The sequence below is a fragment of the Maylandia zebra genome, linkage group LG14 (assembly GCF_041146795.1).
Source record: "Maylandia zebra isolate NMK-2024a linkage group LG14, Mzebra_GT3a, whole genome shotgun sequence".
Lineage (NCBI taxonomy): Eukaryota > Metazoa > Chordata > Actinopteri > Cichliformes > Cichlidae > Maylandia > Maylandia zebra.
The window spans coordinates 34,061,458-34,080,513 of record NC_135180.1 but is presented as its reverse complement, the minus strand read 5'-3'; the positions used below and the strand labels follow the sequence as shown (position 1 = coordinate 34,080,513).

The window sequence follows — 19,056 nt, the reverse complement described above, 5'->3', positions numbered from 1 at the left end:
TAAAACTGAATTATTTAAAGAGGCTGATGCCATTATTTATTCAAGTGCTTCCAAATTCTTATATGTATATGTAGTACTTTTGCAATCTTTTCTTTACTTCCACTGGTAAAAAGAATTTGAGTGCAGAAATAATATCACTTCAGGCTAAAGACACTGATATCTGATATTTTAAGCCAAAATTTCAAATCCCACTAATTTTACTGAGCATTGTGCATATTCAGTGAGGACAGGATCCAAGCACAGAATACTAGAAACCAGGTTAGTCTGAAATCTAAGTCTTTAATCCACAAGCTTGGGGTCATGCATGGGAAACCAGTTTGTAAAGCAAACAAATGCGTTAAGGGGGGAGTCAAAATACATTGCACATAGAGGCCAACCAGAATCATGAGAAACTTGAAAAACAAAATGCACAATTATAGAAAAATGAAGGACCTTCTTCTCCTCCTTCTGCTTCTTCTTCTTTTTAGGAAGTTAGCATCCAAATGGAAGTGATGAGAAAAAATCAAACAAAAAAAACCAAAACAAAACCGTGACAAAAACATTATATTTTGTTGTGCAGCTGTTTTCAAACTTTCATATTAAAGGTTATAAGCTTATTATCAATTAACATGATCAAAAGACACACTGGTTTCCAGTAGTAATTGTATGTATCTCCTTGCCTACCTTGCCTATCCTTAATCCTTATCTCTGCATATTTCAGCTAAAATAGAGCAGAAGATGGAGAAAGATGATGAGAGAAAACTAGAGAAGGAAGAGAGAAGGAATGGTGGAATAAAGGAAAAGCAGGAAAATAGAGCGAATGTGCGAGGATGTGCTCAGACTAAAGAGAGCATATTGATCTCTATTTCATGATGGACTGGACTGAGAGGATGCTTGTCACACTGACAGGCAAAGATAAACGAAGCATCAGATAGGCAGCATTGTGGCTATGCTGACTGCCTGGAAAGAACCAAAAAGCAAGAACAAAAACAACTAAAAGGTTAAACCGTTTCAGGGGGAGGGGGATTCGAGCTAAGAGCAGCGTACCTCATTAAATACTCAGCTTAAGCCCTGTGGATTTCATTGACTGCTAGTGTCCAGAAATGCATGAACTTTATCCTGCATGGCCTCCCCTGAAAAAGGCAAAATAGGCATGGCCCAAAGCAGGAATGTCTGTTTTTGCATCTTGAGACTATTTCTGACTGGAGATCTTAATGTGAGCTGGCCTGGGTGACTAAAGTGGGTCACAGGGTGAAGCCGACATTAAAGGACTGACACAAAGTGGAGTCATCCTTGCCGGAGGGCATCTCACTGCCTCCACTCTGGAATAGCACATATATAGATAGGCCTAAAGAAAGCAACTGCATAATAATCAACCGCCCTCTGGCTCCCCCTCCCTCAGTTTTTGTTCCCTCTCTGTTTTGATTGCTGCCTGTGTCCACTTTTGTGTTTGCTACATGCAGCAACATAAATGAGATTTTTCATCTCATACTTGCACCTTGCCTGCGGGTATTGTATTTTCAGCCTGTCCAGAATGCTCAAATCAAATGGCATCCCAAAGGACATACATTTGTTTTGCTAAGGCTAACCTTAAACCTCCCTGCTAGATCCCTGGTCTTAACCCAAATCCTAATTCCAACCCAAAATCAAGTCTTGACCCTGGTAATCCTCTTAAAGAAGTAAGAAAAGGCAAATGTCCTCACTTTGCATGTGCACGTTTCTCTTACTAAGCTTAAGAGGGCCTGAGAGTAATTGAAACACATCAAATACAGGGTGAGGACCAACAGGCTTTAGGACCCAGTTTTTCCGCCATAATATGGTAGCAGAAGCGCTGAGAAAAGACAATAAGGAGAGGGAGAAGACAGAGGGGGTGGAGGAGCAGAAGAGAGAGAGAGATGCTTCAATGTGGAAAGTCAGAGAAAAGCTGAGTGTGGCAGAAGAAAGTTGACGTGGTGTAACTACAGCAAGGCCCTTCCTTTCTCCGTGAGAGGGGAGAGACTGAGCGGGATACGATAGGAAATGTTGTATTGGGGAAACGGGAGCCTTTGACTAAGCATGCACGTTTACTGCTGCCAGGTTGCACAGGTGTATTAACGGCTACATCCACATGCATTCACAGCCGCATAGGAACCGCTGATGGGATACTGACAAGTTTGACTGTAACTCCGCGCACACGTCCCACTCCCACACAAACACGAGTGCTCGTATTTAGCTATACGCTGAAATGTACACGCTTTCTGCACCCTCCCACGTGAAAAGGCGAACAGAACAGCGCAAGATCCCTGTGTAACAGCATCCAGCCCTGTGGACTTGTTAAAACTGGGACACTGGATTCCACCGGGACTCACCTCGAGGACAGGACGGATCAGAGTTTCCGACGTTAAGGTGAGGAAATATTCAAAGAAAATTCCGGTGTTACTTACACTCAACCCCCCTTTTTTAAAAGTCAGAGGATGAAAAGACAGAAAGCTGGATAGATAAAAACGGTCGAACCAGTAATAATATTATTTAATATTTATTATTAATTTATTTAGAGGGTTTATGTTTGTCATGTACAGTATGTATGTAATTCTCTGAAGAACAGGCTGACAGTATTTCAACCACAGTGGGAGCTCGTTTTATATATATATATATATATATATATATATATATATATATATATATATATATATATATATATATATATATATATGCTCCATTGTTAACGTTTCTTTAGCCATTTATCGCTGTATAGCAAGCCTACTGTGCAGTATTGAGCACCGTAGCAGAGTCACGGAGACCATCTGATAAAAGCCACTTCCTTTTTGTTTTTGTTTTTAATTTAGCTAGTACATCTAAAGCTCTTTCAGCCTTCAGCCAGCATCTGAATTGGCAGATCAGTTTAAGTGTTAAATGTAAAATGTCCGGTGGGAAACTGCTTAAAAAACCTAGCCCAAGTGCTTTCAAAAGACATGCAGGGTGTTCTGGGTTTTTTGTTTTTTGTTTTTTTGTTTGTCAGCAGTCCTAATTAAGAGCAGGTCTTTTCTCTGCGGGGGGTGGGTGGTGCACACACCATGCCCTCGGTCTGTGATGATGATGATAATGAAACTATGTAAGAAACCGTGCTGCTCATCTGCAAGAAACTAATTTTCTAATCAAGTCATTATTGCATTGCAACACACTGATTTATATTTGTTCCTCAAAGGCTTACATTAGCGCTTAATCATAAACATTCCAGCAAGTACAGCATGACAAGCCAAGTCCTGAAAGCTGTACTTTTTGTGAACCAGCTTTTTCTCTAAAGTTTTAAGGTGGATCCTGACAGAATTTTGTGACCACATTGAGATTAACACTAGTACACATACACACACCACAGATAAAAAAAATACAGGTGTACAGGTCATTACACTGAAGGACAGTTGATGTAAACACAGTATGAATGACATCTGTGCAGTCTTGTTTAGTACACACATTTGCGCAGGCATAGGTAAAATGAAACTTGCTTTACTGAATAAAAAACAGTCAGATAATATTTCAGGGGGTTTAGGAATTCAAGAAATCAGAAATACTATTTTGGAGTGTAAAAATATTATTTAATACTTTTATGCTGGTCTTACTGGCTGTTAGGTGTATACTTTAATTGTTGTCTATTACTACAATGTTTTGAGGTCCTTTATTGTATAAATTACGACATTTTTAACATTGTATTTAAAGCACAGGAATCTTAAATTAATGTGTTGGATTTAATTTTTGTTATTTTGCATCTTTAATAATAATAATAATGGATTGCATTTATATAGCGCTTTTCAGGACCCTCAAAGCGCTTTACAATACCACTATTCATTCACTCTCACATTCACACACTTTAGTAAGTGGTTTACAGCTGAAACTGCAGATTTGTTTAAAAATGTCTCTAATCATCTCCCTGTAGTGCAGCGTTTCACTGTGTGTGTTTTCTAATGCTCTTTCATCAGATTTTCACATTTTATTTTACATGACAAGTACCAAAATTACTGCAAATTACTAGCACACACTGTTTGATATGTAACTGCTCGGCAAGCACAAACAAGTAACATTATCTTAAATGGTGAAATGTTATTACACAGTAACATTAACATAAACCATTATTCATTTATTCATGTGGAAAGCATTTCCACAAACAACACAAACTATATACACATTTACCACAAATAGCAGCACATTGAGAAATATAGCGCATCTCTGTGGAATGTGTCCTATGATGCGTTCAGATTCATATTTCAGATGACTGACTACAACATACTACATATTCCGCAGAGATGCTGGAGCAATGTGCAACGTAGTACAGATGGGTAACTTCTCATTTCTTGGGCCTCACTGCACATGAGCACCAGCTGTGCGAGCAGTGCGTGTATGTGTGTGAAAAGAGACAATCTGACTATGGTGCAGCTGTGTACATGAACATGTGGGCTGGTTGGCATGGACTGCTTCAAAGGGTTTGTTTTTGTGTGTCTAAAAGGGCAAGGTGATGCAAGGCTGCAATGGACTGCAAAGTGTGTTTGTGAATGCATGTCTTGTGAGGCAAACTAAATGACTGTGTGTGTCCGTGTGTGTGTTAGAGCAGGACATGCCATGGACCGATTAATGAGCTCACACTGTCATACACACATTCTGCGCAGGGGGTTTAAGTATTCCCAGTGTCTGGCATGACTGCACTCATTTGTTATTACAGAGTGATTCTGTGGAAATTATCTATCTTTTGCACTCTGAAATGACAGTTACATTTTTACTGGAAGGCACAGTAATGCTGGAATTATCCCATCCAGTTATTATCAAGCCAAGCAGAGGAACAGTACTGAAATGGCAAATTAGCCTCTGCTTCATTTATCCTGCAGTGAGCACTCCACTCCATGGTGAATGTGTTTCCATAGGAACATGGTGTTACTTTGAGCTTCATGTGCTGTGCGACGCTCTTGACGATCCTGCCTGTTTTTTTGCTTATCTTTTCTGTTCAGCTTCCTCTCCTCTCCTCAGTCATTCTGTACAGATCAAGGAAGAGCAAAAGGGAGAAAAAGAGTTTGGAAATGAAATCAATAGGGCCATTTAACCACCGCTTGCGTTTTCAGAATTTCATTTGGCGTATCTCAGAGCCTGCTCTGGCCTTATCAGCCTGACATCGCTGTTCTTCAGGATGCCTTTTTATTACAGTCTGCAAGCGTTTACAGCTCCAATTTCCTACAGCCACTATGCTATTTCTTTCCCATGAGTGTGTTCACTGTATCTGCATCTTGATCTGTATCGGATGAAATATTGCAGCCGTTACTTCCAGTGAGAATGTGAATGTATGCTGAGAGACAGCGAGTCAGTGTGTGTCAAAAAGACTGCAGAGTCGCTGAAAATCTGTGTAAGAGTCAGCAGCAACAGTTCTCTACTTTCACGACAGGGGTTTAAGGCAATATTTCACTTTAGTTGCATATTTCGATGTCTTAAGAACAAGCTGTCTTTTCATGTAGTAAGTGGAAATGCTACTCAAAGAGACACGTTTTAAGTTTAGTACAGTGGCTTTGCCAAAAGTATTGGCTGGATTATAAAAAAGGAACAGAGTCAGATCAAAGAAAAGGAAGAGGGATATGGAGGGAGCTGAGAAGATGCGTGCTTGTATATGTGTATGACAAAACACCAGACTAAAAGGACAGAGATGGGGAGAGAGAGAAGAGGGTCTCTTGTAAAAGTGGTGCCGGTGATATACGGCAGCGTCCTTGCAACCTTCCTTCTACCTGACTGGATGTTTTATGAGCGTTGCAGAATCAGAAAAGGAGGCAGGCTTATAATACAGCTGACAGAAGTCTTTTTATGGTGGATGGGCAGAGGTGGAGGAGGGAGGGAGAGGGTGTAATAAAGCTGAGTGCATCTCTCCTGGAATGAAGCTGCAGCAATTGGGAGGGGGCAGAAGGGAGAGGGGAGGCTGGTGAAGTGCTACAAATATTAGTGTTACATGAGCGTGTGTGCAAAATGCACCATATGTCCACATGTGTGCGTATGTGTTAGGAGAGGAAGGCAGTTTGCACAGAGCTTTTGCTGACGTCACTCTGTTGAACAATCACTCAGCCTCCATAAGGCAAGCAGAAAATGGAGCCCTCAGCATACGCCAGCCCAAAGACACCCAATTAATCCATTTTTTCCCCCTGTGTGGTGCGGTGAAGCGTGCAGTGAGTCACAGAATTGATCTTGAGCCTGTGAAGTAATATACCGTGCAGAATGAATACTTACTGATGAGATATTATGTTGTTTGTTGAAATGACACTTTGTTATTCTGCCGGGAATGAAAAGACTCTTAACACACAATACAAAGACTTTTTTTTTTTACATCGCTTCCTGCTTGTCACCTGACAGTAGCAAATCTTGACCATTTAATTATGATTGATTAATTTGAGATATTCTTACTTTAGAAAATTAAAAGTCAGTTTTACATGAGCTTAATTTCTCCATTTCAGACAACTAAACTAACAGTTTACATATTACATATTAACTGATGATGATGTAGGGATATCAGATCATGCATTGCAGTCCACTGGATAAAGATCTCCGATGTCGCTAAAATGTGTGAACAGTTGAAAAACTTCAGAATCGCTTCTATTTCATCCAATTTCTCTTGGAAAAAAACAAGCTTACCTAAAGCCAGGGAATGTGATTTCCCACAAAATATAGTCAGCAGTAACTTAAAATATGTTATTATATGTTATTTAAACCTGATTAACTGCTTGCTAATGCAAATATATAATCAGACAGTCACATGGAAGCAGCTCAGTGCATTTAACCATGTAATCACTTTCAAGAGTTCAAGTGTTATTGCCAAAGTTCAAACTGAGAAGTAGAACAAGTGACATGAATTGGTTGCTGGTTTCAGATGGCTGGTCTGATTGTTTCCAAAACTGCTAATCTGGTGTGATTTTCCCATACAACTTCCTCAGTTTACAGATAATGATCCAAAAAAAGAAAAGAAAATGTCCAATGAGCAGCAGTTCTCAGGGTGACAATACCTTGTTTATGCCAGGGGTCAGAGGAGAATGGCCACATGGCTGGTGGTGATGGTGTAATGGTGTGGGGGATATTTTCTTTGACCATTTTGTGCCCATAGTACCAGCTGAGCATTGTTTTAATTGCACAACCTACCTGAGTTGTTGCTGACCATGTCCATCCCTTTATGCCTACAACGTGCCCATCTTCTGGTGGCTGCTTCCAGTAGGATAAATTCCCATAGCACAAAATATCATCACCTCAAACTAGGGCTGGGCGATATATCGAGTTTTTTAAAAATATCGATATATTTTCATACAAGATATAAGATGTGACAATATCGTTTATATCGATATAGTCTATGTTACGTTATAATTATACTTGTGGAGCCGCAGGTATACCTCTCTTTCGTCCACTTTTGTCTCTACGCAACGTTACTCGGCCTCACCTCTCCTTCACTGAACACAACTCCCCCCTCCCCCTTAGCTTCACCTGCAGGCAATGACAAGATGAAAGCGGAATATCTCCGTTAGCGAGTTACCGTGCGTGGGGCTGGACGGCGTCAACGTGTTAGCGAGCTAACCGCGCTAACGACATGCAGCCAGGAGGGGCTGCACGGCCTAAAATCCTTTCATTTTCTCAAAAATCGACAGTGCGCCTTATGTATGAATTCTGGTTGTGCTTACTGACCGCGAACCGATTTTATGTGGTACACAGCGCTCAGCAATCTGTCAAAAAATGTTTTAATATGACTTTGCTAAGCTACAGAGCTGCACCACTTGATGGATTGTCGGAGGATTACGGCTACCGAGGAGGAGCCTCGCGGAGTGATACGTACTATGTGTGTATAAGGACCTGTTCAGAGACGTGGTGCAGCTGTGAAATCTGTCTCTTTGTTATTATGCTCAGCGTCTATTAGTTTACATTTTGACTGCACAATTGTGAGCTTTTTGTTATGCACAAAAACAACATTGTTTTCTTTTATTTATGGACCATGATTATTTAATAAATGCTGATAATTTATTTTTGAGTAATTTCTTCATGTACATCTACGCTGTATGTAAATAAAAGTGCCCGTGTGACATCTGGGACACAGTGTGACTAGGAACTCTCTTTTTGTTCTTAACTTATGGCTTTTAAAAAAAAAATCGAGATATATATCTTATATCGCCATCCAGCTAAAAAATATCGAGATATGAATTTTGGGTCATATCGCCCAGCCCTACCTCAAACCAACTCACTGGTTTCTTGAACATGAGAATAACCTCACTGAACTCAAATGGCCTCTTCCCTGGGGGCTTCAGTTATCAGATCTCATTGCGATAGAGCACGTTAAAAAGGGAGATTCCCTTCATGGATGTTCAGCTTACAGATCTGAATCAGCAACTGTTTGATGTTATCATCTCAATACTGACTAAAATCTCTGATATTATTTCCAAAAAATAAAAATATATTTCCTGCACCTTGTGACTTTATGCCAAGAAGATTTAAGACAGTTCTGAAGGCAAAGGTGGTTCCACCCAGTAATAGCAACTGAATGATGTTGAGAGGGTGGAGATTTCAAAAGCATGCAATGACATGTTAAAGAGGAATACTGGAAAGTTTGGTGTTTAAATAGACCAACATATTGGGACATGTTGTGTGTGAATGACGCAACACAGCTTGAGTTGTCTACCTGAACAAGCGCATAGGCTTGTTACACACTGCTACATGTTGATGAATTCACAATTTTTACATTGTGTAGCTGTATCAAAATACATAAATACAGTGACAGCAGCTGTGCCCCTCCATCAACAACAGTCGAAAGTGTCTAACTGATGTTTACATATTTATAATATTGACTAAATCTTTGGAAAAGTACTGGAAAGTTACCAGCTCAGGCTCCACAATGGACCAGAATGGAGCAGAAAAGAAGTACTTTCACTCCTCGCTATTTTACTCACAATTTAACCATAAGGAATTTTTAGAGATTTTATATATGGCTGAAACTGGTATAAAACTCTGGTTCCTGTAAGAGTAAAAATCCTATAAGAAAGACAACATTTCCTCAGCCATACCTGCTACAATTCATAAAAATACGGATATATACACAATATAAAAAATCCCTATGTAACCAACAGAAAGGCTCTTTTTTTTTTTTTTTTTTTTTACTAAGTGCATAAGGGAAAGGTTCATTTTCATAGGCAACCTTTCAAATCACGCTAATCCTCTGCTCTACTGGGAGCTTATTAAGTAAATCGATCAAGACTCACAGTCTCACAGTGAGATTCTTTTTTACTGGAGTAAAAAAAAAAAGGGTTGATATATAATAAGAGTGCATCTTTTTTTCTGTATGAAGTTATCTGCGCGCATGTGAATCAGGAGTTTAAGTAGCTTGAGCCCACAACCCTCGCAAACTAAACATGAGTAAAAGTGGAGAGTATAAATATTTTGTGTGACCTTGTTCTTCTCTTAACAGACATCAACGTCCTAACTGGCGATCTGGATAGAGAGATTCCTCGTCCTCATCTATCCTGAATGAAACCCTCTTAAGGTGGATGCTAAGCATTAAAATTGCATGTCCCAGTGGAGAGCTGCCATACCAAGTAGCCAACCCGCAGCAATAAATCAACACTAGAGGACTTTTATTTCTTCATTATCGCTTCCTGCAGCAACAACAAAGGAACAGGCATGTTCACAGGCCTGTTGACCTGCGGATGTGCTTCATAGGATTCTATTTTTGGAGCCTCATTGGTTTTACAGATTAACTGCCCTCAAATATGGCCCCAATCCGTTTGTTGCTCCACTAGTTTGACTGCTGCCGGAGGTTGTGTATATTCATGCTTCAGAACGCCCCACTGTGTGACAGTTTAGTCATCTGAAGGGGCACTGCTTCTTTTTGAAAGCAGTTTGAGTTCACTTTTTTCACACTCTTGCAGAGGAACAAACACTTTGCTGTATGTAATGACAGCTGGAAAGACTTTTAAGTTATTCTTGTCAACTCCTAACTAATTGCCCTCTTTCATTGTGTAACTGAGGAAAGATTGACATCTGAAGCTTTTACACCGTTGCCAAGTCAGTGTGCTTAGATTAGTGCGTCATAATATTTTATTGAAAGAGTTTTTCAGTCACACTACAGTCACACTGAATTTCCATTGCACGTTGTTTTTATTAAACTGTCTAGCACTAATCGAGATCTTTCATCGTCAGATTCGAGATTTTCATAGTGCGTGAAAGCAAAAGTAGCTACCATTAGCAAATACGAACTGACGCGGCCATGTGAAATGGAAGACACAGGCCAAAGCCTGAACCATCAAGTCCTTAAAGAATTGTTTATGACATGTGAAGAGAGGACATTTTTGAATTATCCAACGTCACTCCAGCTGAACATTTCACAGGACAAAGCTACCACTGCTTGTTTCACTCTGACATAAATCTGGCATGCTTTGTTGGCCCCAGGGCCAAGCCCTATAACAAGAGAAAAATTAAAGAATAGGATTAAAGATGGATTATCACTGAAATACTAAAGCCAGCAAAGCAGCTGCCTTTGCATACTGTAAGCCCATTGGACTCTTCAGGGAGAAGCTCTGTTGACCGATTTGTAGATTGCATTTGGTTGTTGATGTGGTCACCTATTGGGTGGCAGGTATTAAAAAGGAAAGGATGGAGAATCTAGATGAGCTGGAGCACCCTCTTCTGGGAGAAAGTGCCAATAACAACTGGGGACCAGGGCCGGGGCTGGGACCTGGAACTGGACAGGCCCCAGGTGGGCTGTTCAAGGGAATCTTGGTTAAGTGTGAGGAGGACAGGGCCTACCCTCCATTAACATGGAGGGGCTATTGTGGACATCCCCCTGAGCTTCAGCAACAGCAGCTACTGGATCCTTGCTCCTTACCATGCACACTGGAGTCCTTTTACCCAGCAGCCCCCATTTGGGGCCACACAGATGCCCTGCTCAACAAAGACTACTTGGAGACCACGTTTGTGGACATTCGGCCAGGTTCAACACTGGAGAGGAAGCTGCTGGCTGAGACGCAAGACTTCCACAGTGCATCCTACAGCATGGACGATGAGGATGACCTGCTCCCTGACTCTGACGTAAGCAGTGTTGGACAAGTTACTTTGAAAAAGTAATTAATTATAGTTACTAGTTACTTTTTCAAAAAAGTAACTGAGTTAGTAACTGAGTTACAAGGTTCTACAAGTAATTAATTACTTGAAAAGTAACTATTGCGTTACTTAAAAAAAAATGTTTAACCCTCTGGGGTCCAGGGTATAATTGGCCATTTTTAACCACATTTCAAACATAAAATCCGAGTAGAAAAAGTTATATTTTTTACTGTAACAACCACAAACATGTTTATGGATAATATTTCATAACTTTAAATGCAAATATAAATTGTCAATTTTAAAATCATATGCAAAAGTTTTGCAGACAACAAAGTTATTTGCAACCATTTACCTTTTAGCGTTTTTTATAACCATTTCAAACTATTTACATAACAATCAGCTGTTCTGCATTCAACAGGATGCCACACAAATTATTTGTGCCACTCCAAATATTTCTGTCCACTATAAAGGAGAACATCACAGCCTGGTACCTGCAGGTCTGACAGCAGCAGGTGTATCACTCCTACTGTTTTCATTGAGCATTGTTCTGACACACAACACAAAACTATCCACAACACTACACACTAACTACACAAGACGACACATTAACTACACACTCCAAACACGCTAAACGTCACAAATCTCTCACATCTCAAAACTCTCTCTCTCTCTCTCTCTCTCTCTCTCTCTCTCACCCTCACTCCTAAAACTCCCCCCTCTCCCTAAACAACAAAATGTCATGTTGCCACATCATTTTTGATTGGTCGGCATGGTGCATTTTTCCACCAACACGAAAGGGCAGGTTTTTTTTGTTTGTTTGTTTTTCTTTGTCATAAGCAGAGAGTGCTCGCTGCGCTGTCCTTAGACAGTAAACGTGGCGAAACTATTGAGGAAAAATCGCTGCGTATATATTGTTTATCATGACTCTGGTTTTACGTGGCCTATCAGCACAATTTAAAAACTGGTATATATCACCTTGTTGCTTTGTCATCTTGAAGTGGTCATGTGATTGGCTTAGCACGACTACTTTATTCTTCTTCAGTCAAACAGCTGCTTAAAGCTGCTGCTTAAAGCTGTAGCGTCCAGATTACTTACAGCTACTTCCGTGGAACTGATATAAATTGCGGTAAGCTTAAGACAGCTTCAACCATCTGTTTGTTGAAAAATAGTAACGCGACCGCACCGCATTTTCTTGTTAGTAACGGTAACGACGTTATAACGATAGAAATAGTAATTAGTTAGATTACTCGTTACTGAAGAAAGTAACGCCGTTATTCCCATCACTGGATGTAAGACACTTAAAAATGTCTTCTCTTTCTTCTTTTGTACCGACAACAGAGCTTGTGCAACCGTACAGGAAATAAAAGCAGGTCAACAAATTTTCCTGCTATTGTTCAAACAGAGGATTCAGGAATATTTAGATAGGTCTGAAAGTAAGCATTAGTTTCTCAATTAGTCCTTTGTTTGTCTGTTAAGTTTCAAAAGTAACAAACCTGAAAGTTTGCATGTAGATGCCCATATTAGTTTTATCAAATCATTCTCATCCTCAGCTCAACCAGATCCTCTTCATTCCTGAAACATGCTACAGAAAAAGCAATGGAGCCTCATACTGTCAGTGTAGGTTCTGGAAACCAAAGAGGAACTTAAAATAGACATGCGAGCAAAGCAGCAATTGAATGCTTACTGTCAAAAAGCCAGATTACATAAAGCTGCTCTCCTGCTGCATAACAGGTAATGACACCATAGTGCTGATAGAAGATGCCAGTTCTATATCATAGACCAGCGGTCCCCAACCCCCGGGCCTCGGACCGGTACCGGTCCGTGAGTCGTTTGGTACCGGGCCGCGAGAGTTGAGGCTCAGTTGTGAAATGTATGGTTTTCAGGGTTTTTATCGGTTTTCAGCTTTATTTTGTTATAATTTTTATTGTTTACTCGGTTTTCCTGGGTCTTTTCACGTGTGTTATGAATAAATCTTCTTTTTTTCGGTACCGGTACTAGTTTTATTTTGTGTATTTATCCGCGACACTTTAAAAGCCGGTCCATGAAAATATTGTCGGGCATAAACCGGTCCGTGGCGCAAAAAAGGTTGGGGACCGCTGTCATAGACCACCGAGCAAAGCCCATCATAAAGTAAAATATAAATTAGCTACGAGATGCCAACAGCAGTCAACAAAATAATACATACTCTAAATGTCACCAATAAATAATGTTAGTGTTTGTACTGTTTAGTCTCACATCAAGGTCAAGTAAAAGCTTTTTAAATAACTAGAACTAAAAGGCTAAGGGATGTTTAATGATTATTACTTTGATTAAGAATGCAAGTAAAAACACAAATACACAGTAGCACTACACACCGTTAAAATCGACAGCAGCTGGCTGCCACAAAGTTTAGGTAAGAGTTTGTTCCCCAAGGACAAAAGGAGAGCTTGTGTAAAATATTTTTTAAGCTCATTCTGAATGCTGGCAGTAGTGCAGTGATGCAGAGTCCTGGGCCTGTGGGAATAAAACCTTGCAGTGACCTTAAATCTGCACAAGACAACATCTTCTACTTTGCTTCACTTCAAATTGTTTTTATAAAAGAACTTAAACTGACACATGAAACTCACAGATTGCTCCATGATCAACATTATGGAAAAATAAGTGTCCCATCCTGATTGATTTTACATGTGAGCACAGGCTTAAATTGATTTCCCTGCTTCTCATCAACACAAAAAGGATTTTATGTCTATAAAAATACTTCCCAACTATAGAAAGATTTTTTTTTTTGACCAATAGAACAGGCATAATAGAAATAGCCCTGTGTTCCAAGCTTTAAATAAATTATCTTGTTTAGTAAAAAAAAAAAACCACTTTATGTCTGTGTTTGCTGCTGGTTTACAGAACAGTTACTAAAATATAACAAAAGCCTTTTTTGGAATTGTACAACTGTTTCTTACACAAAGTAAAATGACCAAAGTGGTATGACAGGGTCATTGTGAGAGAGCAAGTCAGACTCAATATGCAGCTGTTTCAAAAAAGATGCATGAGTCATAAAGTGCCCCGCGGTCAGCAGAGCTAGTGCATATCCAGACTAACCCCATTCAATCACATTATCTTTTAGACACTAGCAAAGTTTTTAGTTGTTGTGGATGACTTGAATATAAGAGAAACAGCGTGTTTCACTTAATGTTGGAGTAGATCATCTTTGTATGTTTAAGACAACAAGCTGTATCTTTGTTAGATGGACACAAAGAGGTAGATTACAGAAATGACAAAAAAGCAAGGTTGTTTTTTACTTATGCACCTGTGCACTGGCACCTTGATGAAATAAACTGAAGGAAGTTGACAAGGCTGCAGCAGTACTGATCCATGAAATGGATCTTCAGAAATATGTATTCCTCTCTAGAAACAAAGTCTCCGTTTTTCTCTTAACCCACAAATTTTATTGAGACTCATTTTGAAACAAACATCTTTGAGTCAAAATGTTTTTTTTATTCACTTTACACACCGTCCTTGCACAGTACCTTACATTTGAAAAGTTTCAGTGTAATTTTCATTTGCAGGAAAATGAAATGAATGTAATACCTACTGCATTTTTGTGAAGGCTGAAATCTCACAGACAAATATCTGAAAATGTGCCCAAACAAAAACAAATCACCCTAAAAGTATTTCTTTATAATGTATGTTATCGCTTTCTATCCTGAACTCAACCTAAACGCACTCTGTTTGAATCCCAGGACTCATCCATCGATGATTTTAGTGATACAGACAGTGAGAACAACTTCCCTCTGATGATCCCTCAGGACTACCTGGGTCTGGCCTTTTTCTCCATGCTCTGCTGCTTCTGGCCCCTGGGCATCGCTGCCTTCTATCTTTCACAGAAGGTATACGAACACACACAAACACACAAACACACAGACACACCCTCAGTCCTGAGCAGACAAGATACAACTTGGCTCTATCGTTCACAGCTGAGGGTGAGTTTTTACCCTCTGCAGTATGTGTGGACGATCAACGAGTCCAGTTCTTTAGTGTTGTGCAAGTGAAGGATTTATGGAGGAGAGCTGTGACAAGGAGATTACACCTGCAGAATCACACTTCTGAAATAGTACAAAGCTGAGAACTTTAGATAAAACACTTAGATCAAATCCGAATCACAGTTGTCTATAATATGGTCTCTGTTGGTATCATAACTCAGATTTCTTCACATTGATTTCTTGAAGACATAAGCTTGAAAAAAACCACTGACCTCTGTCCTTATGTATCTTTTTCATTATGTGTTGCTTAATTTAATGGGCATGCATATGTATTTACAACCTTTGCATCAAGCAATACATAGAGCCATGACCAAACTAAGAAGAAGAAATAATAGTATTCCTGTACTGGGGTTTTGTCTTTAAATCAATATTTACATAAATATTTCATTGCAGCGCATAAAAACTGCTCGTTGGAGCTCACTGGTTTAAACAACATGCTAAGGGGCATGTACTGTGTTTTGCCTACATTTATTGAATAATAAAGTCACTCTTTCTACCATATGTATACTATAATATGTATAATGTCTGCCTTTCAGCAGGGATATATCCAGTCCAGATGTATAGGGCAGAAATCTAACAGGATACCACATTAAAAATGAATAAACTTAAAGTTAATATAACTGCAAATGTGCTGTTCTAAGCAAACTATACTATTCATACACAACTTTTTCCTATAAGTGTTCAGCATCTGCACACCACATATTTAATGACAATTTAATTAACAGATACAAAATGTAAACAGAAAAAAATTGAATCACTGGCGATCTGTCCAGGGTCTACCCTCCCTTCGAAGGCTATTTCCAGGATTAAATGTGCTTATTATGTTAAACGGCACTTTTTAGAATCACATACATGCTCAATCATAATTTTTGACTCATTGTTGTGCATATCACTTTAATTTTGCTGTTATTGATTGATGTTAATGTGGAAATATTTAAATAAAGTACTGTGCGTTATTAAAGCGCCTAAGTAAATGTACAAGGCTGTCTTTCTACTTGTCACTGTGTTATACTTGTATAACTATGCATGTGACAAATAAAGAACCTTAACCTTAACCTTAACCATATCCATGCGCTCATCTGGCCAACACCTCTGGCCCCTCACCACAGAAGAAACAGGATAAAATTATTAAATCTGATTATTCAGAAGTCAGATGACTGGTCACCCAAAAGTCAGAATTGCTAGAAAAAAAGAACTTATTAGCCACAGTTACTTATGGTAGTATTAAAATACCCCTTACACAAATATCTCTAGACTCCCTTATTTTATAAACTCATCCCTCCAGCAGTGCAGGAGAGAAAGAAATCCCATTAACACTTTTGCAAAGCTAACTGGCAGCATGCTGCAAAGGCCTTTTGATCAGATCAATGGCCTTCGTTAAGGTTTAATTAGAGTCATAACAAGAAACCTCAAGGTGATAGATTTCCAATATTGTTGAGTGCTGCCTAAAACAGGGGTCAGAGTCAAAGGCAAGGACTAGAGGGAGAGAGAAAGGAAGGAAGGAGGAGAAAATGATGAATGAGCTGCAATCGCTGGGTGTGATTTGGAGATGGAACATAATATGGGCTTAGCGTGAGATTGGAATGAGTGGAAGAGGAAAGTGTAGGCCAGGGAGGACATTGACAAATGATGATAAATGCTGTTCTCTCCTATTTTTTTCACTCTAATCTTTATCTCAGTGTCTCGTCTCCTCTTTTACTCAGACCAACAAGGCATCGGCTCAGGGGGATTTTCAGGGGGCCAACGCAGCGTCTCGCCAGGCTCTCTGGCTCTCGGTGCTCTCCATCGTGTTTGGAATCATAACGTACATCTGTGCCATCGCTGCGTTGATTTCTTACCTGTCCGCAAAACCACCATAAAAGCAACTCTTTGAAACGGACATGCATACAAAAGACTGACCTCTCACATATTTCATGAAGATCAACACATGCCAACATATCACCGTTAAATGTCAAATAATCACAGTGTTTGTCTGTCGACTTGTCTGAAGTCACGTTTCATCTACACCAAGCTGAAAAGCTGCGACGCTGAAAACAGAAGCTGGGAGCTGGTGTGTCGTTTATAATCGCTTTGGGATTATAAAAAGAAAAATCAGCTCAAAGGATGTTCTGAGCACATGAAGAAAAATCATTGAAAAAGCAGTCTGTTACTTGTTTAGTGATTTGAAGACTTAAGTTACCTTCTGTTAAATCTGTGCTGTAGTTGTCATCGTATGTGAAGCATTACTGAAGTAAAAAAAAAGAAAGAAGAAAAACAGAAATTCACATTTTTCCATAGCACTGTAGATATCAGCATTACAAACAATGGATGAATAATAAGAAGCAGTGGGGATATGTGTCATTGTCTGCCTGGGAGGAGCTAAGTGGAGGGCAGTATACGATTAGATGGAGTCTGCAGATTTATGAGAGGTCATAGCAAGGACGTGGCAGCAGATAAATCCCGATGGACTTCACTGTGGGAGGGCCTGAGCCAGCACTGTCACTTGAGAGGTGAAAGCTGGTGATGATGTTTTAAAACATACGATGAGCCAGAAGCAATAGTCCTTTGGAGAACCCAGAGTTCCTTGCTGACGGGAGGGGCCCCGAGGGAAATGCTGCACGTGAACATCGATAAGCTCATCCTGGTTTCACACTGCTTCAGTCACTGTTTACTGACAGAAAGGACTGCCTCTGCTTTGTTTATACCAACTGAATCATTATCTTCATGTTGAAATACACAGAACACTAAATAACTAACGCACAGAGTGTAGTTGCTGGTATAAGAAAATACGTTCACGACTTTTAAAATTAAATGCAAAACTCGGAGGTAGAAAATGGACTCAAGATATAGACATTAAATGTTATCCTCTATATATACACAGGGTTAAGAAATCATAACATATACAGCGGAGGAAAGAGCTGGAAAAAGTGCCAAAAATACAGAAGAAACTCTGAGGATGATCCTTTTATCAGCTATTCCATTATTAGAAGCAGCCAGGCTGTTCACACCATGCTCCTTAAATATAGATTCTGCTATTTTCTCCACCAAAAATAGAACTGACATCTTCAGGAGCTTGCTTCTTGCAGTATGACTGACTTAAAAAAAAGTCTACTCAAAACTTCTGTTCAAAAACACACAAATGCTTTATTTAAATGGGCCAAGAAAAGTTGCAAAAATTGTGATGCATGTTTCAATAACATCCCAGGTTTGGTCATAAGAAAACCCTGCATGGTGAGCTTGTTGGTTTCCTGCTGCAAACTTTGTTTCCTTCAATTGGACCAACATTGTTGCAAAATTGACTGGATAAAGCTCTGAGCCTTTAACTACATAGTAAATGGGGGGTATCCAAGTAAATATAAAGGAATGACTAAGGTGGAAGCTGACATTTTCTATTTAGATAAATAGTTTTATAGAGCACACACTCAAGTACATATAAAATACTATGTTTGCTGCAATCCCAGTGTTGTTTCAAAGCTGGTAATAGATCACTTTTAACAGATTTTAGTAGACAAACCTCTGGTATCTCCGTGTCTTGCCCTTGTCAGCTCTCTCATTGTCGATGCGCTGTGATTCAGCTGTACACTGACAATCCTGAACTACCGTCTGTCTCCACCGTACTTTCATTTTAATAGAAGAAAAACAAATCACACTTTGTTGTTACAGCTGAGTTACGTCAATTATTGATTTATATGGAGGCATTTCACGTGGATTGCTCCGAACGATGAGGCTGTCGTGCGACAGGCTCTGCTCAGGTTTGTCTCGCTTTGTGTCACTCGTACAGATAATAAGCGGACTCTGAACGTGTGAGTCAGTAAGGTTCAAAGGTTGCAGCAAATGGGATTTATTACTACAAAAAATATTCAGGGCTTTTCTTTTCCCCAGGTCACATCCTTGTATTAAATGTATATATTAAAGTGAAAGAAAATCAGCAAATCCCAATAAATGCACTTGTTTGACATTCACCTTTCCTCCTTTCATTTCTGATCTCTCACAAATGTACTCATACAAGCCTTCCCAC

General features: G+C 39.6%; 1 protein-coding gene across 1 annotated transcript; it reads left to right on the top strand.

The window, feature by feature from the left end:
• Positions 1–1,832: 1,832 nt before the first annotated feature.
• tmem91 (transmembrane protein 91) lies at positions 1,833–19,000 on the top strand. The gene is made up of 4 exons (XM_004560467.3): positions 1,833–2,364; positions 9,413–11,031; positions 14,760–14,906; positions 16,763–19,000. Exons 2-4 carry the CDS (start codon positions 10,597–10,599, stop codon positions 16,916–16,918), a joined length of 738 nt encoding a protein of 245 aa, XP_004560524.1. The 5' UTR covers positions 1,833–2,364; positions 9,413–10,596; the 3' UTR covers positions 16,919–19,000.
• Positions 19,001–19,056: the final 56 nt, after the last annotated feature.